General features: G+C 46.9%; 1 protein-coding gene across 1 annotated transcript in view; it reads left to right on the forward strand.

The window, feature by feature from the left end:
• The window catches only part of LOC121844051 (dedicator of cytokinesis protein 1-like), a gene marked incomplete at both ends in the record, with an annotated part of 85386 nt that overhangs the window by 39053 nt on the left and 23833 nt on the right, over positions 1-22500 (forward strand). Inside the window, 3 exon segments of the mRNA XM_042313920.1 lie at positions 15205-15234; positions 15236-15347; positions 16208-16289. Coding sequence (XP_042169854.1) covers positions 15205-15234; positions 15236-15347; positions 16208-16289 — 224 coding nt within the window.

The raw sequence follows: 22500 nt of genomic DNA on the forward strand, positions 1-22500 counted from the left end.
AGGCAGCAGCTACTCTTCCTGGGGTTTATTAAGGATCCCCATTGGTTCCTGCCAAGGCAGCAGCTACTCTTCCTGGGGTTTATTAAGGATCCCCATTGGTTCCTGCCAAGGCAGCAGCTACTCTTCCTGGGGTTTATTAAGGATCCCCATTGGTTCCTGCCAAGGCAGCAGCTACTCTTCCTGGGGTTTATTATGGATCCCCATTAGTTCCTGCCAAGGCAGCAGCTACTCTTCCTGGGGTTTATTAGGGATCCCCATTAGTTCCTGCCAAGGCAGCAGCTACTCTTCCTGGGGTTTATTAAGGATCCCCATTGGTTCCTGCCAAGGCAGCAGCTACTCTTCCTGGGGTTTATTATGGATCCCCATTAGTTCCTGCCAAGGCAGCAGCTACTCTTCCTGGGGTTTATTAAGGATCCCCATTGGTTCCTAGCTACTTGTTGTGTCAGAGGGTCAGCCTCTCACATCGTGTTCCTGCCAAGGCAGCAGCTACTCTTCCTGGGGTTTATTATGGATCCCCATTGGTTCCTAGCTACTTGTTGTGTCAGAGGGTCAGCCTCTCACATCGTGTTCCTGTCTGAACCTTGAGCTGGTTTTATTTGTTGTTATCTGTCCACTGTCTTCTGCCATGTGGTGAACAAATGATTGGTCTTCAGTCAACGAAAGTGTATTTTATTCTCACATCCGTACCTGGTCAAGTTACCATGTCAGTGTCCAAGTAAATGGAAGGTGGAAAGAGTTGGGGCTATTGATCAGCGTCTGGGTCACTGGTGTCTGGGTCACTGGTGTCTGGGTCACTGGTGTCTGGGTCACTGGTGTCTGGGTCACTGGTGTCTGGGTCACTGGTGTCTGGGTCACTGGTGTCTGGGTCACTGGTGCCTGGGTCACTGGTGTCTGGGTCACTGGTGTCTGGGTCTGGTGTCTGGGTCACTGGTGTCTGGGTCACTGGTATCTGGGTCACTGGTATCTGGGTCACTGGTGTCTGGGTCACTGGTGTCTGGGTCACTGGTGTCTGGGTCACTGGTGTCTGGGTCACTGGTGTCTGGGTCTCTGGGTCACTGGTGTCTGGGTCACTGGTATCTGGGTCACTGGTATCTGGGTCACTGGTGTCTGGGTCACTGGTGTCTGGGTCACTGGTGTCTGGGTCACTGGTGTCTGGGTCACTGGTGTCTGGGTCTCTGGGTCACTGGTGTCTGGGTCACTGGTATCTGGGTCACTGGTATCTGGGTCACTGGTGTCTGGGTCACTGGTGTCTGGGTCACTGGTGTCTGGGTCACTGGGTCACTTGGTCTGGGTCACTGGTGTGTGGGTCACTGGTGTCTGGGTCACTGGTGTCTGGGTCACTGCTGTATGGGTCACTGGTGTCTCGGTCACTGGTGTCTGGGTCACTGGTGTCTGGGTCTCTGGGTCACTTGGTCTGGGTCACTGGTGTCTGGGACACTGGTGTCTGGGTCACTGGTGTCTGGGTCACTGGTGTCTGGGTCACTGGTGTCTATCTGGGTCACTGGTGTCTATCTGGGTCACTGGTGTCTATCTGGGTCACTGGTGACTGGGTCACTGGTGTCTGGGTCACTGTGTCTTGGTCACTGGTGTCTGGGTCACTGGTGTCTGGGTCACTTGTGTCTGGGTCACTGGTGTCTGGGTCACTGGTGTCTGGGTCACTGGTGCCTGGGTCACTGGTGTCTGGGTCACTGGTGCCTGGGTCACTGGTGTCTGGGTCACTGGTGTCTGGGTCACTGGTGTCTGGGTCTCTGGGTCACTGTGTCTGGGTCACTGGTGTCTGGGTCACTGGTATCTGGGTCACTGGTGTCTGGGTCACTGTGTCTGGGTCACTGGTGTCTGGGTCACTGGTGTCTGGGTCACTGGTGTCTGGGTCTGGGTCACTGGTGTCTGGGTCACTGGTGTCTGGGTCACTGGTGTCTGGGTCACTGGTGTCTGGGTCACTGGTGTCTGTATCTGGGTCACTGGTGTCTATCTGGGTCACTGGTGTCTATCTGGGTCACTGGTGTCTATCTGGGTCACTGGTGTCTATCTGGGTCACTGGTGTCTATCTGGGTCACTGGTGACTGGGTCACTGGTGTCTGGGTCACTGTGTCTTGGTCACTGGTGTCTGGGTCACTGGTGTCTGGGTCACTTGTGTCTGGGTCACTGGTGTCTGGGTCACTGGTGTCTGGGTCACTGGTGCCTGGGTCACTGGTGTCTGGGTCACTGGTGCCTGGGTCACTGGTGTCTGGGTCACTGGTGTCTGGGTCACTGGTGTCTGGGTCTCTGGGTCACTGTGTCTGGGTCACTGGTGTCTGGGTCACTGGTATCTGGGTCACTGGTGTCTGGGTCACTGTGTCTGGGTCACTGGTGTCTGGGTCTCTGGTGTCTGGGTCACTGGTGTCTGGGTCTCTGGGTCACTGGTGTCTGGGTCACTGGTGTCTGGGTCACTGGTGTCTGGGTCACTGGTGTCTGGGTCACTGGTGTCTGTATCTGGGTCACTGGTGTCTGGGTCACTGTGTCTGGGTCACTGTGTCTGGGTCACTGGTGTCTGGGTCACTGGTGTCTGGGTCACTCGTGTCTGGGTCACTGGTGTCTGGGTCACTGGTGTTTGGGTCACTGTGTCTGGGTCACTGGTGTCTGGGTCACTGGTGTCTGGGTCACTGGTGTCTGTTTCACTGGTGGCTGGGTCACTGGTGTCTGGGTCTGGGTCACTGGTGTCTGGGTCACTGGTGTCTGGGTCACTGGTGTCTAGGTCACTGGTGTCTGGGTCTGGGTCACTGGTGCCTGGGTCTGGGTCACTGGTGTCTGGGTCACTGTGTCTGGGTCACTGTGTCTGGGTCACTGGTGTCTGGGTCCCTGGGTCTGGGTCACTGGGTCTGGGTCACTGGGTCTGGGTCACTGGTGTCTGGGTCACTGGTGTCTGGGTCACTGGTGTCTGAGTCACTGGTGTCTGGGTCACTGGTGTCTGGGTCACTGGTGTCTGAGTCACTGGGTCACTGGTGTCTGGGTCACTGGTGTCTGGGTCACTGTTGTCTGGGTCACTGGGTCTGGGTCACTGGTGTCTGGGTCACTGTGTCTGGGTGTCTGGGTCACTGGGGGCTGGTGGTTTCTCCACAGTGTTAACGGAGGAAAGTTATGTCATTGTGACCGACTGTCTCCTGTTCAACATGTTCCTGATTCTCTCTCTTTTCCCAAGGCGTGTAATTGATTTCGGTCGTGTTCGAGCTCTGCCGCGCGGGAGAGACTTCGCTGTTTTGTCACGACGTCGTCCTCTTTCCAGAACATCTGTAAAGACGCTCCTTTAAGGAAGAGTCCTCGTCTGATCATTCCATTAGGGCTGTTGAAGACCGTGTTCACAAGGCTCCCCTCTTCCCCTTCCTCCTCTAGCAGGGCACAGCATCCATTACAGATTGAACAGCCAGGTGCTGCCTTTGTCTGTCTTTCTGTCTAAAAGGCCTTTATAGACTGGGTCCATCTATACACAGTCCTCTCTTTGATTCGGTTATCAGCTTTCTGGGGGACAGAGTGATGTGTGTCTGTTAGGAGGACAGAGAGAGTGATGTGTGTCTGTTAGGAGGACAGAGAGAGTGATGTGTGTCTGTTAGGAGGACAGAGAGTGATGTGTGTCTGGAGGACAGAGAGAGTGATGTGTGTCTGTTAGAGGACAGAGAGAGTGATGTGTGTCTGTTAGGAGGACAGAGAGAGTGATGTGTGTCTGTTAGGAGGACAGAGAGAGTGATGTGTGTCTGTTAGGAGGACAGAGAGAGTGATGTGTGTCTGTTAGGAGGACAGAGAGAGTGATGTGTGTCTGTTAGGAGGACAGAGAGAGTGATGTGTGTCTGTTAGGAGGACAGAGAGAGTGATGTGTGTCTGGAGGACAGAGAGAGTGATGTGTGTCTGGGGGACAGAGAGAGTGATGTGTGTCTAGGAGGACAGAGAGAGTGATGTGTGTCTGTTAGGAGGACAGAGAGAGTGATGTGTGTCTGTTAGGAGGACAGAGAGAGTGATGTGTGTCTAGGGGACAGAGATAGTGATGTGTGTCTGTTAGGAGGACAGAGAGAGTGATGTGTGTCTGTTAGGAGGACAGAGAGGGTGATGTGTGTCTGTTAGGAGGACAGAGAGAGTGATGTGTGTCTGGAGGACAGAGAGAGTGATGTGTGTCTGTTAGGAGGACAGAGAGAGTGATGTGTGTCTGTGTTAGGAGGACAGAGAGAGTGATGTGTGTCTGGAGGACAGAGAGTGATGTGTGTCTGTTAGGAGGACAGAGTGATGTGTGTCTGTTAGGAGGACAGAGAGAGTGATGTGTGTCTGTTAGGAGGACAGAGAGAGTGATGTGTGTCTGTTAGGAGGACAGAGAGTGATGTGTGTCTGTTAGGAGGACAGAGAGAGTGATGTGTGTCTGTTAGGAGGACAGAGAGAGTGATGTGTGTCTGTTAGGAGGACAGAGAGAGTGATGTGTGTCTGGGGGACAGAGAGAGTGATGTGTGTCTGGGGGACAGAGAGAGTGATGTGTGTCTGGAGGACAGAGAGAGTGATGTGTGTCTGGGGGACAGAGAGAGTGATGTGTGTCTGAAGGACAGAGAGAGTGATGTGTGTCTGTTAGGAGGACAGAGAGTGATGTGTGTCTGGGAGGACAGAGAGAGTGATGTGTGTCTAGGGGACAGAGAGTGATGTGTGTCTGTTAGGAGGACAGGGAGAGTGATGTGTGTCTGTTAGAGGACAGAGAGAGTGATGTGTGCCTGGAGGACAGAGAGAGTGATGTGTGTCTGTTAGGAGGACAGAGAGAGTGATGTGTGTCTATTAGGAGGACAGAGAGAGTGATGTGTGTCTATTAGGAGGACAGAGAGAGTGATGTGTGTCTGTTAGGAGGACAGAGAGAGTGATGTGTGTCTGTTAGGAGGACAGAGAGGGTGATGTGTGCCTGGAGGACAGAGAGAGTGATGTGTGTCTGTTAGGAGGACAGAGAGAGTGATGTGTGCCTGGAGGACAGAGAGAGTGATGTGTGTCTGTTAGGAGGACAGAGAGAGTGATGTGTGTCTGTTAGGAGGACAGAGAGAGTGATGTGTGTCTGTTAGGAGGACAGAGAGATGTGTGTGATGTGTGTCTGTTAGGAGGACAGAGAGAGTGATGTGTGTCTGTTAGGAGGACAGAGAGAGTGATGTGTGTCTGTTAGGAGGACAGAGAGAGTGATGTGTGTCTGTTAGAGAGTGATGTGTGTCTGGAGGACAGAGAGAGTGATGTGTGTCTGTTAGGAGGACAGAGAGAGTGATGTGTGTCTGTTAGGAGGACAGAGTGATGTGTGTCTGTTGAGTGATGTGTGTCTGTTAGGAGGACAGAGAGAGTGATGTGTGTCTGTTAGGAGGACAGAGAGAGTGATGTGTGTCTGGAGGACAGAGAGAGTGATGTGTGTCTGTTAGGGACAGAGAGAGTGATGTGTGTCTGTTAGGGGACAGAGAGAGTGATGTGTGTCTGTTAGGAGGACAGAGAGAGTGATGTGTGTCTGTTAGGAGGACAGAGAGAGTGATGTGTGTCTGTTAGGAGGACAGAGAGAGTGATGTGTGTCTGTTGGGAGGACAGAGAGAGTGATGTGTGTCTGGAGGACAGAGAGAGTGATGTGTGTCTGTTAGGAGGACAGAGAGAGTGATGTGTGTCTGTTAGGAGGACAGAGAGAGTGATGTGTCTGTCTGGAGGACAGAGAGAGTGATGTGTGTCTGGAGGACAGAGAGTGATGTGTGTCTGTTAGGGGACAGAGAGTGATGTGTGTCTGTGTGTCTGTCTAGGAGGACAGAGAGAGTGATGTGTGTCTGGAGGACAGAGAGAGTGATGTGTGTCTGGGGGACAGAGAGAGTGATGTGTGTCTGGGGGACAGAGAGAGTGATGTGTGTCTGGGGTAGGTTGTCTATGACCAGCACCTGTCTACTGTAGACTACCTCATAGACTTCTCTACAGCCAGTCTACTGTAGACTACCTCATAGACTTCTCTACATCCGGTGTACTGTAGACTACCTCATAGACTTCTCTACAGCCGGTCTACTGTAGACTACCTTCTTGGAGCTAAAGATGCTTTACTTCCTGTTAGAGAAAGGGGGGAAGTCGTAAGAAATAAATGACTTCTCATATCTAATTCAGTGAGATGAAAACCTCAGCTTATTAGTGTCAGCCCAGAAGTTATCATTACTGATCAGATACTGGAACAAAGACTGTGTCCCAAAATGGAAGCCTATTCACTATATAGTGCACTTATTTTTGACCAGAACCCAATGGGCTTATTCAAAAGTAGTGCACTATATAGGGAAACAGGCTGTGATTTGGGACACGGGAATATGCTGTGCAGTTTTTAAAGGGGACAATGTTCTTTCCCCACGAATAAAATGGTAATTTACCACGGAGCATTCATCTTGTAAGGGCTGGACAGAGTGTCTTTACCTTAATAGCTGCACAACAACATTAACTAAACTAGATTATTATTGCCAGCTAAAGTGGGTTAGTGTTTTGTGCCCTGGCCTCTACTGATCTCCAGTAAATCTCTGATGTTCTGCACCAGATAGCCGTTACCTCTCTGACTGTCCTATTGGACTAGGGATGATAGTCTTTATTCCTCTCTCACTGTCGTCCTATTGGATTAGGGATGATAGCCGTTACCCCTCTCACTGTCCTATTGGATTAGGGATGATAGCCGTTACCCCTCTCACTGTCCTATTGGATTAGGGATGATAGCCGTTACCCCTCTCACTGTCCTATTGGACTAGGAATGATAGCCGTTACCCCTCTCACTGTCCTATTGGACTAGGGATGATAGTCTTTATCTCTCTCGCTGTCCTATTGGACTAGGGATGATAGTCTTTATCCATCTCACTGTCCTTTTGGACTAGGGACAATAGCCGTTACCCCTCTCACTGTCCTATTGGATTAGGGATGATAGCCGTTACCCCTCTCACTGTCCTATTGGATTAGGGATGATAGCCGTTATCCCTCTCACGGTCCTATTGGATCAGGGATGATAGCCGGTATCCCTCTCACTGTCCTATTGGATTAGGGATGATAGCCGTTACCCCTCTCACTAATCCTATTGGACTAGGGATGATCGCCGTTATCCCTCTCACTGTCCTATTGGATTAGGGATGATAGCCGTTATCCCTCTCACTAATCCTATTGGACTAGGGATGATAGCCGTTATCCCTCTCACTAATCCTATTGGACTAGGGATGATGGTCTTTGTCCCTGGTTAGAGGCAGGTAGCCTAGTTGTTAGAGGCAGGTATCCTGGTGGTTAGAGGCAGGTAGCCTAGTGGTTAGAGGCAGGTATCCTGATGGTTAGAGGCAGGTAGCCTAGTGGTTAGAGGCAGGTAGCCTAGTGGTTAGAGGCAGGTAGCCTAGTGGTTAGAGGCAGGTAGCCTGGTGGTTAGAGGCAGGTATCCTGGTGGTTAGAGGCAGGTAGCCTAGTGGTTAGAGGCAGGTAGCCTAGTGGTTAGAGGCAGGTAGCCTAGTGGTTAGAGCGTTGGACTTGTAACCGAAAGGTTGCATGATCTAATCCCTGAGCTGACAAGGTAAAAATCTGTCGTTCTGCCCACTGTTCCTACGCCGTCATTGTAAATAAGAATTTGTTCTTATTAACTGACTTTCCTAGTTAAATAACGGTTAAATAAAAAATATGTATAAATAGTGGACCAGAGCCTTCAAAAGTAGTGCCCTACTTATGACCAGAGCCTTCAAAAGTAGTGCCCTACTTATGACCAGAGCCTTCAAAAGTAGTGCCCTACTTATGACCAGAGCCTTCAAAAGTAGTGCCCTACTTATGACCAGAGCCTTCAAAAGTACTGCACTACTTATGACCAGAGCCTTCAAAAAAGTAGTGCACTACTTATGACCAGAGCCTTCAAAAGTAGTGCCCTACTTATGACCAGAGCCTTCAAAAGTAGTGCCCTACTTATAATCAGAGCCTTCAAAAGTAGTGCACTACTTATGACCAGAGCCTTCAAAAGTAGTGCACTACTTATGACCAGAGCCTTCAAAAGTAGTGCACTACTTATAACCAGAGCCTTCAAAAGTAGTGCACTACATATAACCAGAGCCTTCAAAAGTAGTGCACTACTTATAACCAGAGCCTTCAAAAGTAGTGCACTACTTTTAACCAGAGCCTTCAAAAGTAGTGCACTACATAGGGGAAAGGGTGAAATGTGGAATGCGCTTGAGTGTGAAGAAGTGTGGACTTCATTCAGAATCCATATTATATTAAATTATAAAATAATGAACACTTAATGTAATATCAATCCTGGGCTCTCTCCACGAGTTGTTAGGGAACTATTCATCGGAAGCTAATTGAGATACATTGTGTTTGCAGTGGTTTTTAGTGTCTTCTTCATGTTGCTGTTTGTATGTCAGTATCTCCCTGCCTCTGGGGGGAGAAAAATCTATTATATTAAAGATATCATTGCATCCAATGAAGGCACTTTGCTTTCCTTCCTTCAGAACACATTGTAAACATTGCTGCTTAATTCAGCTGGTTATGATGTATTTGTATCTAATGTGGAAGGCATTAGGATATTCTCTTATTAAAAAACTGAACACACACGTGAGAAAGCGCCATTTCTGGGAAATCGTCATTGGCTTTGATACTCTGATTGGTTAGAGACGAACCAATCGCTGATTAATGGACCAACAGAAAGGACTTCTGGGAAGGCAGTCTGACTGAATGGATCAGGAGAAAGGACTTCTGGGAAGGCAGTCTGACTGAATGGATCAGGAGAAAGGACTTCTGGGAAGGCAGTCTGACTGAATGGATCAGGAGAAAGGACTTCTGGGAAGGCAGTCTGACTGAATGGATCAGGAGAAAGGACTTCTGGGAAGGCAGTCTGACTGAATGGATCAGGAGAAAGGACTTCTGGGAAGGCAGTCTGACTGAATGGATCAGGAGAAAGGACTTCTGGGAAGGCAGTCTGACTGAATGGATGGACTTCTGGGAAGGCAGTCTGACTGAATGGATCAGGAGAAAGGACTTCTGGGAAGGCAGTCTGACTGAATGGATCAGGAGAAAGGACTTCTGGGAAGGCAGTCTGACTGAATGGATCAGGAGAAAGGACTTCTGGGAAGGCAGTCTGACTGAATGGATCCGGAGAAAGGACTTCTGGGAAGGCAGTCTGACTGAATGGATCAGGAGAAAGGACTTCTGGGAAGGCAGTCTGACTGAATGGATCAGGAGAAAGGACTTCTGGGAAGGCAGTCTGACTGAATGGATCAGGAGAAAGGACTTCTGGGAAGGCAGTCTGACTGAATGGATCAGGAGAAAGGACTTCTGGGAAGGCAGTCTGACTGAATGGATCAGGAGAAAGGACTTCTGGGAAGGCAGTCTGACTGAATGGATCAGGAGAAAGGACTTCTGGGAAGGCAGTCTGACTGAATGGATCAGGAGAAAGGACTTCTGGGAAGGCAGTCTGACTGAATGGATCAACAGACAGGACTTCTGGGAAGGCAGTCTGACTGAATGGATCAGGAGAAAGGACTTCTGGGAAGGCAGTCTGACTGAATGGATCAGGAGAAAGGACTTCTGGGAAGGCAGTCTGACTGAATGGATCAGGAGAAAGGACTTCTGGGAAGGCAGTCTGACTGAATGGATCAGGAGAAAGGACTTCTGGGAAGGCAGTCTGACTGAATGGATCAGGAGAAAGGACTTCTGGGAAGGCAGTCTGACTGAATGGATCAGGAGAAAGGACTTCTGGGAAGGCAGTCTGACTGAATGGATCAGGAGAAAGGACTTCTGGGAAGGCAGTCTGACTGAATGGATCAGGAGAAAGGACTTCTGGGAAGGCAGTCTGACTGAATGGATCAACAGACAGGACTTCTGGGAAGGCAGACTGACTGAATGGATCAGGAGAAAGGACTTCTGGGAAGGCAGTCTGACTGAATGGATCAGGAGAAAGGACTTCTGGGAAGGCAGACTGACTGAATGGATCAGGAGAAAGGACTTCTGGGAATGCAGTCTGACTGAATGGATCAGGAGAAAGGACTTCTGGGAAGGCAGTCTGACTGAATGGATCAGGAGAAAGGACTTCTGGGAAGGCAGTCTGACTGAATGGATCAGGAGAAAGGACTTCTGGGAAGGCAGACTGACTGAATGGATCAGGAGAAAGGACTTCTGGGAAGGCAGTCTGACTGAATGGATCAGGAGAAAGGACTTCTGGGAAGGCAGTCTGACTGAATGGATCAGGAGAAAGGACTTCTGGGAAGGCAGTCTGACTGAATGGATCAGGAGAAAGGACTTCTGGGAAGGCAGTCTGACTGAATGGATCAGGAGAAAGGACTTCTGGGAAGGCAGACTGACTGAATGGATCAGGAGAAGGACTTCTGGGAAAGTCTGACTGCAGGACTTCTGGGAAGGCAGACTGACTGAATGGATCGGAGAAAGGACTTCTGGGAAGGCAGACTGACTGAATGGATCAGGAGAAAGGACTTCTGGGAAGGCAGACTGACTGAATGGACCAACAGAAAGGACTTCTGGGAAGGCAGTCTGACTGAATGGATCAACAGACAGGACTTCTGGGAAGGCAGACTGACTGAATGGATCATCAGAAAGGACTTCTGGGAAGGCAGACTGAATGTATCTAGCGATCGGTAGAGCAGGGGTATTAAATGAAGTACTTCATTCCTCCATCTTTCTCTGACTTGTGTTCCGTCTGTTCCTGTAAAGCTGCGATGTTTCTGTTTATCTCAGCGGCTTGGCTCAGCGGAAGTGTTCAGGCTTTCCAAAAGTTGTCTGAAGATATTTATCAAACTGTGTTCCAGCACTTTAAAATATAAGCTGTCACGTTCCTATCACTCCGAGTTCTCTCAGACGTACAGTGGGCTCTGTCCCAAACAGTACCGTATTCCCTATAGAGGGCACTCATTTTGAACAGGTTCCATAGGGCTCTAGTCAAAAGTAGTGCACTACATAGGGAATAGGGTGCCATTTGGGACACTGGAAAAGCTTCTGAGTTTACTGACTGGGACAAACAAACAAAGTTTCCTCATCTCATACATTTTCAGGTATGTTTTGTTCTTTTCAAACAGTGTGTTCATTTCTACACACTCCTGTGACCTAAGATGACTGCCTTGTCAGCTTCAGCACCGATTTAGCCTTGTCGTGTCCTTTACGTTCTTGGCTCATTGACTTTCATGGGTTGTTGATCTGGTTGATTCTGGTTGATTGATCTGGTTGATTGATCTGGTTGATTGATCTGGTTGATTGAAATGGTTGATTGATCTTGATTGATCTGGTTGATTGATCTGGTTGATTGATCTGGTTGATTGAAATGTTGATTGATTGATTGAAATGGTTGATTGATCTGGTTGATTGATCTGGTTGATTGAAATGGTTGATTGTTGATTGGTTGAATCTGGTTGATTGATCTGGTTGATTGATCTGGTTGATTGATCTGGTTGATTGATCTGGTTGATTGAAATGGTTGATTGATCTGGTTGATTGAAATGGTTGATTGATCTGGTTGATTGATCTGGTTGATTGAAATGGTTGCTCTGGTTGATTGATCTGGTTGATTGATCTGGTTGATTGATCTCCTGTATGTTTTATCGTGTTGAACCTAAGTCTACATCGCTAACAAACAGACTTTGTATTCGTTTCCCCACCATGCATTTGGAGATATTTGGATTCCATTTATGGCCCCATAAACCCCTCTGCCGACAGCATGTTTAAATAATCTATGAATTTCATTCTAGATGCTGTTTGATTTTCTATTCTTCTTTTTATTGACTTCGTCATGACACTAGTTTCTTTGCCGACTGTGTTTTTCCATTTACCAAAAAACAGTAATGAATTATTGACTAGCCGAAGTACGAGAACCGTTTTCTGTTGTTGCTTCTTCGCCTCCTCTGTGATAGACTGTGATTTCCTTTCTCTGTCAGAATGGTGCATTCTGGGAGCTGAGTAATGAGCACCGTGACATTGAGAGGAACACACACACACCCCGATAGAATGGAGCGGCAGGTAGCCTAGCGATTAGAGCGTTGGGCCACTAACCGAAAGGTCGCTGGTTCGAATTCCCAATCCGACAAGGTGAAAAACCTGTCCGTGTCCTTTGAGCAAGGCACTTAACCCTAATTGTCTACAGGGGCTGACCCTGTAGGTAGACCGTCATGGTCAATAGGAATTTGTTCTTAACCGACTCGCCTAGTTAAGTAATGAATGTTTAAATGGCAGTGTGTGACAGAAGCTCTATCTGCAATAGACCAGTGATATCCTGGTTTTACTACAGTGTTTCTGATTCTATAGTCTAGAATATTCAAAAAAGAAAATATGCCTATTTTCCCAACAGCAGTGAGTTTCCACCAAACTGAGTTTTTTTTTTTAAATGACTGCCTGGTAAACATACACATTAGGTCCTAATCTATGGATTTCACATGACTGGGAATACAGATATGTATTTTGTTGGTCACCGATACCTTAAACAAAACGGGCCTCAGGATCTCGTCACGGTTGCTCTCTGCAATTCAAATTGCTGTTGATAAAACGCAATTGTGTCCGTTGTCCGTAGCTTGTGCCTGTTCACACCATAACCCCACCGCCACTTTGTTCACAACGTTGACATCAGCAAACCGCTCGCCCACACAACACCATACATGTGGTCTGTGGTTCTAAACCCAGTTGGACTTATTGCCTAATTCTCTAAAATGACATTGGAGGTGGCTTATGGTAGAGAAATGAACATTGCATTCTCTGGAAACAGCTCTGGTGGACATTCCTGCACTCAGCATGCCAATCGCACACTCCCTCAAAACATGAGACATCTGTGGCATTGTGTTGTGTGACACGACTGCACGTTTTAGAGTGGCCTTTTATTGTCCCCAGCACAAGGTGCACCTGTGTAATGATCAAAGGAAAATCTCACTAAAAGTAATGTAAGCAAAATTGTGCACAACATTAGAGAGAAATAAGGTTTTTGAGCGTATGGAGCATTTGTGGGATGTTTTATTTCAGCTCATGAAACATGGGACCAACACTTTACATGTTGATTTATAGTTTTAGTTCAGTGTAGTTTGCCCATCTTCAATGTTCCCTCTTATTTTTGGGGGCACTGAGCAAATTTCTGGTCTTGTGAGCGGAAACTGGAGGCTGTGTCCTTACAGTTTTAGACAGTAGCCAATAGGCTGTGTCCTTACAGTTTTAGACAGTAGCCAATAGGCTGTGTCCTTACAGTTTTAGACAGTAGCCAATAGGATGTGTCCTTACAGTTTTAGACAGTAGCCAATAGGCTGTATCCTGACAGTTTTAGACAGTAGCCAATAGGCTGTACCCTGACAGTTTTAGACAGTAGCCAATAGGCTGTACCCTGACAGTTTTAGACAGTAGTCAATAGGCTGTATCCTGACAGTTTTAGACAGTAGCCAATAGGCTGTACCCTGACAGTTTTAGACAGTAGCCAATAGGCTGTGTCCTTACAGTTTTAGACAGTAGCCAATAGACAGTAGCCAATAGGCTGTGTCCTTACAGTTATAGACAGTAGCCAATAGGCTGTATCCTGACAGTTTTAGACAGTAACCAATAGGCTGAACCCTGACAGTTTTAGATAGTAGCCAATAGGCTGTACCCTGACAGTTTTAGATAGTAGCCAATAGGCTGTATCCTTACAGTTTTAGACAGTAGCCAATAGGATGTGTCCTCACAGTTTTAGACAGTAGCCAATAGACAGTAGCCAATAGGTTGTGTCCTTACAGTTTTAGACAGTAGCCAATAGGCTCTATCCTTACAGTTTTAGACAGTAGCCAATAGGCTGTATCCTGACAGTTTTAGACAGTAGCCAATAGGCTATATCCTTACAGTTTTAGACAGTAGCCAATAGGTTATTGTGGTTATTGGAGCATAATGTAGACAATCCCATAACATTTCCACATGGAAATAGCTGTTGATTTCAGTGCTATAGTCTACAGTAGTCTATATGTGGTGTTTAATGCAGGTCTACATTACATGAGACTATGATATAGTCTATATGTGGTGTTCAGGTCTATAGTAGTCTATATGTGATGTTTAATGCAGGTCTATAGTAGTCTATACCCCAGCCAATAGAATTCTACTCTGTTGTGCTCTGCCCACAACTAAATCACAGGCTCAATCTTGTAAAGTTAGATTTGTTTTGGTTTGTTGCATTGAAAAGGGACTGATATAATGTTTAATCGATCTATATAGTGCAAACTAATGGAGCGAACTCAGCGAAGTCCAATCTCTCGTCTCTCTGCGCCATGGCAATTCTTCTGCGCGGCAATTCATGCGCAAAAGCATCAGCATATGTGACATTAGGGAGAAAAACAAAGTTCAAAGCCTGTTGAGAGCCGAACAGGGTTCAAAGCCTGTTGAGAGCCGAACAGGGTTCAAAGCCTGTTGAGAGCCGAACAGGGTTCAAAGCCTGTTGAGAGCCGAACAGGGTTCAAAGCCTGTTGAGAGCCGAACAGGGTTCAAAGCCTGTTGAGAGCCGAACAGGGTTCAAAGCCTGTTGAGAGCCGAACAGGGTTCAAAGCCTATTGAGCATATTGTTTCTCTGTTTTCACACCAGTTCAATGGTAATAACTCTCACTGTTTACTGACGTAGCAGGATGAGACACTGTTTACTGACGTAGCAGAAGGATGAGACACTGTCTACTGACGTAGCAGAAGGATGAGACACTGTTTACTGACGTAGCAGAAGGATGAGACACTGTTTACTGACGTAGCAGAAGGATGAGACACTGTTTACTGACGTAGCAGAAGGATGAGACACTGTTTACTGACGTAGCAGAAGGATGAGACACTGTTTACTGACGTAGCAGAAGGATGAGACACTGTTTACTGACGTAGCAGAAGGATGAGACACTGTTTACTGACGTAGCAGGAAACATGAGTTTTGATCAGACCAAGGACATAACCCCTGTTCTTGGCCGTTGTATCAGACAATACGTTCACTACCTCCCAGTAAAGTCATGTGGTTTATACAATACACAAGATCCAACACCCATTCAACCCCATATCACACTGTCTGCAGTATTATGCCGCCCTGTTGGGCCAGTTCAGTGTGTGTGTGTGTGATCTGTGTAGGTCACTAGTCCAGTGTAGTGAAGCATGGCAGGGTGAAATTGAGCGAACCCTCACCCCACCCCCCGGAGCCCAGCGTGGCTTCGACTGTGCCACAAAGCATCTTCTGGTGGTCAAACAGTGGTGGTGTAAGACCCCCACAACGTTCTCTCTGTTTTCCCTTCTCAGAACAAGATGTTCATCTATAGGGGAAGGAGTACGAGAGAGGAGAGAGGACTTTGAGGCCAGACTTCTCACCCAGTTCCCCAACGCGGACAAGATGAAGACGACCACGCCGCCCGGCGACGACATCAAGACCTCTTCCTCACAGTGTATCCTTACCACAGAGATAACAGTCAAGACAGCCAGAAGAGGACTGGCTACACACCAGAGCCTGGTTCCTCTCTAGGTTTCTTCCTAGGTTCCGGCCTTTCTAGGGAGTTTTTCCTAGCCTGGTTCCACTCTAGGTTTCTTCCTAGGTTCCGGCCTTTCTAGGGAGTTTTTCCTAGCCTGGTTCCTCTCTAGGTTTCTTCCTAGGTTCTGGCCTTTCTAGGGAGTTTTCCTAGCCACTGTTCTTCTGCCTCTGCATTGCTCTCTGTGGTTTTAGGCTGGGTTTCTGTATAGCACTGCTGGGGCGGCAGCGTAGCCTAGCGGTTAGAGCGTTGGACTAGTAACCGGAAGGTTGCGAGTTCAAACCCCCGAGCTGACAAGGTACAAATCTGTCGTTCTGCCCCTGAACAGGCAGTTAACAGGCACTGTTCCTAGTCATTGCAAATGAGAATGTGTTCTTAACTGACTTGCCTGGTTAATTAAAGGTTAAAAAATTTAAAAATAAATAAATAAATGTAAAATGGGCTTGATAAAATATGTGATTGATTGAGTCAGACAGACATCAGGAACTATCCCTGACAGTGTATACTTATCACAGAGATGACAGTCAGTCGGTCAATCAATTATATTTATAAAGTCCTTTTCCCATACATCAGCAGTCTTCACAAAGTGCTTCACCTCCACCATCTACACACGTTAACCCCCAACACATTCAGCAGACTGGGAGGGTCTAAGCATGACTTTAGTTTGTATGGTAGAGAATCTCCTCCTTTACAGTTGTGTTCTGTTTTAGTTGAACTCATTATGACCAGTTCGTTTATATTCAACACTTCCATATTTCCTTTAACGGCTGGGATAAAAGGCATCCAGTGTTTCACCGTCAAGCCTGTTCTAGAACTCCCTTCAAAGTTCCAGAACAAACCCGTCTCTGAGCAGATCGTCAGGTATGTGTCTGTCTGTCTGTCTGTCTGTCTGTCTGTCTGTCTGTCTGTCTGTCTGTCTGTCTGTCTGTCTGTCTGTCTGACTAAATGAGATGTAGTCAGGTACTGTATCTCCTGTTATATTAGTCCTGAACTAAATGAGATGGAGACAGGTACTGTATCTCCTGTTATATTAGTCCTGAACTAAATTAGATGGAGACAGGTACTGTATCTCCTGTTATATTAGTCCTAAACTAAATGAGATGGAGACAGGTACCTTATCTCCTGTTATATTAGTCCTGAACTAAATGAGATGGAGACAGGTACTGTATCTCCTGTTATATTAGTCCTGAACTAAATGAGATGGAGCCAGGTACTGTATCTCCTGTTATATTAGTCCTAAACTAAATGAGATGGAGACAGGTACTGTATCTCCTGTTATATTAGTCCTAAACTAAATGAGATGGAGACAGGTACTGTATCTCCTGTTATATTAGTCCTGAACTAAATGAGATGGAGACAGGTACTGTATCTCCTGTTATATTAGTCCTGAACTAAATGAGATGGAGACAGGTACTGTATCTCCTGTTATATTAGTCCTAAACTAAATGAGATGTAGTCAGGTACTGTATCTCCTGTTATATTAGTCCTGAACTAAATGAGATGGAGACAGGTACTGTATCTCCTGTTATATGAGTCCTAAACTAAATGAGATGGAGACAGGTACTGTATCTCCTGTTATATTAGTCCTGAACTAAATGAGATGGAGACAGGTACTGTATCTCCTGTTATATTAGTCCTGAACTAAATGAGATGGAGACAGGTACCGTATCTCCTGTTATATTAGTCCTGAACTAAATGAGATGGAGTCAGGTACTGTATCTCCTGTTATATTAGTCCTAAACTAAATGAGATGGAGACAGGTACTGTATCTCCTGTTATATTAGTCCTGAACTAAATGAGATGGAGACAGGTACTGTATCTCCTGTTATATTAGTCCTAAACTAAATGAGATGGAGTCAGGTACTGTATCTCCTGTTATATTAGTCCTAAACTAAATGAGATGGAGTCAGGTACTGTATCTCCTGTTATATTAGTCCTAAACTAAATGAGATGGAGACAGGTACTGTATCTCCTGTTATATTAGTCCTGAACTAAATGAGATGGAGTCAGGTACTGTATCTCCTGTTATATTAGTCCTAAACTAAATGAGATGGAGACAGGTACTGTATCTCCTGTTATATTAGTCCTGAACTAAATGAGATGGAGACAGGTACTGTATCTCCTGTTATATTAGTCCTGAACTAAATGAGATGGAGACAGGTACTGTATCTCCTGTTATATTAGTCCTGAACTAAATGAGATGGAGTCAGGTACTGGATCTCCTGTTATATTAGTCCTGAACTAAATGAGATGGAGTCAGGTACTGTATCTCCTGTTATATTAGTCCTGAACTAAATGAGATGGAGTCAGGTACTGTATCTCCTGTTATATTAGTCCTGAACTAAATGAGATGGAGTCAGGTACTGTATCTCCTGTTATATTAGTTCTAAACTAAATGAGATGGAGTCAGGTACTGTATCTCCTGTTATATTAGTCCTAAACTAAATGAGATGGAGTCAGGTACTGTATCTCCTGTTATATTAGTCCTAAACTAAATGAGATGGAGACAGGTACTGTATCTCCTGTTATATTAGTCCTAAACTAAATGAGATGGAGTCAGGTACTGTATCTCCTGTTATATTAGTCCTAAACTAAATGAGATGGAGACAGGTACTGTATCTCCTGTTATATTAGTCCTAAACTAAATGAGATGGAGACAGGTACTGTATCTCCTGTTATATTAGTCCTGAACTAAATGAGATGGAGACAGGTACTGTATCTCCTGTTATATTAGTCCTGAACTAAATGAGATGGAGACAGGTACTGTATCTCCTGTTATATTAGTCCTGAACTAAATGAGATGGAGTCAGGTACTGTATCTCCTGTTATATTAGTCCTAAACTAAATGAGATGGAGACAGGTACTGTATCTCCTGTTATATTAGTCCTGAACTAAATGAGATGGAGACAGGTACTGTATCTCCTGTTATATTAGTCCTAAACTAAATGAGATGGAGTCAGGTACTGTATCTCCTGTTATATTAGTCCTAAACTAAATGAGATGGAGTCAGGTACTGTATCTCCTGTTATATTAGTCCTAAACTAAATGAGATGGAGACAGGTACTGTATCTCCTGTTATATTAGTCCTGAACTAAATGAGATGGAGTCAGGTACTGTATCTCCTGTTATATTAGTCCTAAACTAAATGAGATGGAGACAGGTACTGTATCTCCTGTTATATTAGTCCTGAACTAAATGAGATGGAGACAGGTACTGTATCTCCTGTTATATTAGTCCTGAACTAAATGAGATGGAGACAGGTACTGTATCTCCTGTTATATTAGTCCTGAACTAAATGAGATGGAGTCAGGTACTGTATCTCCTGTTATATTAGTCCTGAACTAAATGAGATGGAGTCAGGTACTGTATCTCCTGTTATATTAGTCCTGAACTAAATGAGATGGAGTCAGGTACTGTATCTCCTGTTATATTAGTCCTGAACTAAATGAGATGGAGTCAGGTACTGTATCTCCTGTTATATTAGTTCTAAACTAAATGAGATGGAGTCAGGTACTGTATCTCCTGTTATATTAGTCCTAAACTAAATGAGATGGAGTCAGGTACTGTATCTCCTGTTATATTAGTCCTAAACTAAATGAGATGGAGACAGGTACTGTATCTCCTGTTATATTAGTCCTAAACTAAATGAGATGGAGTCAGGTACTGTATCTCCTGTTATATGAGTCCTAAACTAAATGAGATGGAGACAGGTACTGTATCTCCTGTTATATTAGTCCTGAACTAAATGAGATGGAGACAGGTACTGTATCTCCTGTTATATTAGTCCTGAACTAAATGAGATGGAGACAGGTACTGTATCTCCTGTTATATTAGTCCTGAACTAAATGAGATGGAGTCAGGTACTGTATCTCCTGTTATATTAGTCCTGAACTAAATGAGATGGAGACAGGTACTGTATCTCATGTTATATTAGTCCTGAACTAAATGAAAACACTCTAGCAGTAGGATAGAGGAGGACACTGGTACAGAACATTGTAGGATGGAGGAGGACACTGGTACAGGACATTGTAGCAGTAGGATGGAGAGGACACTGGTACAGGACATTGTAGCAGTAGGATGGAGAGGACACTGGTACAGAACATTGTAGAAGTAGGATAGAAGAGGACACTGGTACAGGACATTGTAGCAGTAGGATGGAGAGGACACTGGTACAGAACACTGTAGGATGGAGGAGGACACTGGTACAGAACACTGTAGCAGTAGGATGGAGAGGACACTGGTACAGAACATTGTAGCAGTAGGATAGAGGAGGACACTGGTACAGAACACTGTAGGATGGAGGAGGACACTGGTACAGAACACTGTAGCAGTAGGATGGAGAGGACACTGGTACAGAACATTGTAGCAGTAGGATAGAGGAGGACACTGGTACAGAACACTGTAGGATGGAGGAGGACACTGGTACAGAACACTGTAGCAGTAGGATAGAGGAGGACACTGGTATAGATCATTGTAGCAGTAGGATAGAGGACACTGGTACAGAACACTGTAGGATGGAGGAGGACACTGGTACAGAACACTGTAGCAGTAGGATAGGGGAGGACACTGGTACAGGACATTGTAGCAGTAGGACAGATCCAGAGGACACTGGTATGGAACATTGTAGCAGTAGGATAGAGGAGGACACTGGTACAGAACATTGTAGCAGTAGGACAGACCCAGAGGACGCTGGTCCAGAACACTGTAGCAGTAGGACAGATCCAGAGAACACTGGTATGGAACATTGTAGCAGTAGGATAGAGGAGGACACTGGTACAGAACATTGTAGCAGTAGGACAGACCCAGAGGACACTGGTCCAGAACACTGTAGCAGTAGGACACAGGAGGACACTAGTCCAGAACACTGTAGCAGTAGGACAGGCCCAGATTACACTGGTCCAGAACACTGTAGCAGTAGGACAGACCCAGATCACACTGGTCCAGAAGACTGTAGCAGTAGGACAGACCCAGAGGACACTGGTACAGAATGCTGTAGCAGTAGGACAGAGGAGGAAACTGGTCCAGAACAATGTAGCAGTAGGACAGACCCAGAGGACACTGGTCCAGAACACTGTAGCAGTAGGACAGACCCAGAGGACACTAGTCCAGAACACTGTAGCAGTAGGACAGACCCAGAGGACACTGGTCCAGAACACTGTAGCAGTAGGACAGACCCAGAGGACACTAGTCCAGAACACTGTAGCAGTAGGACAGACCCAGAGGACTCTGGACCAGAACACTGTAGCAGTAGGACAGACCCAGAGGACACTGGTCCAGAACACTGTAGCAGTAGGTCAGACCCAGAGGACACTGGTCCAGAACACTGTAGCAGTAGGACAGACCCAGAGGACACTGTTCCAGAACACTGTAGCAGTAGGACAGACCCAGAGGACACTGGTCCAGAATACTGTAGCAGTTGGACAGACCCAGAGGACACTGGTCCAGAACACTGTAGCAGTAGGACAGACCCAGAGGACACTGGTCCAGAACACTGTAGCAGTAGGTCAGACCCAGAGGACACTAGTCCAGAACACTGTAGCAGTAGGACAGAGGAGGACACTAGTCCAGAACACTGTAGCAGTAGGACAGACCCAGAGGACACTGGTCCAGAACACTGTAGCAGTAGGACAGAGGAGGACACTAGTCCAGAACACTGTAGCAGTAGGACAGACCCAGAGGACACTGGTCCAGAACACTGTAGCAGTAGGACAGACCCAGAGGACACTGGTCCAGAATACTGTAGCAGTAGGACAGACCCAGAGGACACTGGTCCAGAATACTGTAGCAGTAGGACAGACCCAGAGGACACTGGTCCAGAACACTGTAGCAGTAGGACAGACCCAGAGGACACTAGTCCAGAACACTGTAGCAGTAGGACAGACCCAGAGGACACTGGTCCAGAACACTGTAGCAGTAGGACAGACCCAGAGGACACTGGTCCAGAAAGAACACTGTAGCAGTAGGACAGACCCAGAGGACACTGGTCCACAACACTGTAGCAGTAGGACAGACCCAGAGGACACTAGTCCAGAACACTGTAGCAGTAGGACAGACCCAGAGGACACTGGTCCAGAACACTGTAGCAGTAGGACAGACCCAGAGGACACTGGTCCAGAACACTGTAGCAGTAGGACAGACCCAGAGGACACTGGTCCAGAACACTGTAGCAGTAGGTCAGACCCAGAGGACACTGGTCCAGAACACTGTAGCAGTAGGACAGACCCAGAGGACACTAGTCCAGAACACTGTAGCAGTAGGACAGACCCAGAGGACACTGGTCCAGAACACTGTAGCAGTAGGACAGACCCAGAGGACACTAGTCCAGAACACTGTAGCAGTAGAACAGACCCAGAGGACACTGGTCCAGAACACTGAAGCAGTAGGACAGACCCAGAGGACACTGGTCCAGAACACTGTAGCAGTAGGTCAGACCCAGAGGACACTGGTCCAGAACACTGTAGCAGTAGGTCAGACCCAGAGGACACTAGTCCAGAACACTGTAGCAGTAGGACAGACCCAGAGGACACTGGTCCAGAACACTGTAGCAGTAGGACAGAGGAGGACACTGGTCCAGAACACTGTAGCAGTAGGATAGAGGAGGACACTGGTCCAGAACAATGTAGCAGTAGGACAGACCCAGAGGACACTGGTCCAGAACACTGTAGCAGTAGGACAGACCCAGAGGACACTGGTCCACAACACTGTAGCAGTAGGACAGACCCAGAGGACACTGGTCCAGAACACTGTAGCAGTAGGTCAGACCCAGAGGACACTGGTCCAGAACACTGTAGCAGTAGGACAGACCCAGAGGACACTAGTCCAGAACACTGTAGCAGTAGGACAGACCCAGAGGACACTGGTCCAGAACACTGTAGCAGTAGGACAGACCCAGAGGACACTGGTCCAGAACACTGTAGCAGTAGAACAGACCCAGAGGACACTGGTCCAGAACACTGTAGCAGTAGGTCAGACCCAGAGGACACTGGTCCAGAACACTGTAGCAGTAGGACAGACCCAGAGGACACTGGTCCAGAACACTGTAGCAGTAGGTCAGACCCAGAGGACACTAGTC

The sequence above is a fragment of the Oncorhynchus tshawytscha genome, unplaced genomic scaffold (genome assembly GCF_018296145.1).
Source record: "Oncorhynchus tshawytscha isolate Ot180627B unplaced genomic scaffold, Otsh_v2.0 Un_contig_6825_pilon_pilon, whole genome shotgun sequence".
In the NCBI taxonomy this organism is placed as follows: Eukaryota; Metazoa; Chordata; class Actinopteri; order Salmoniformes; family Salmonidae; genus Oncorhynchus; species Oncorhynchus tshawytscha.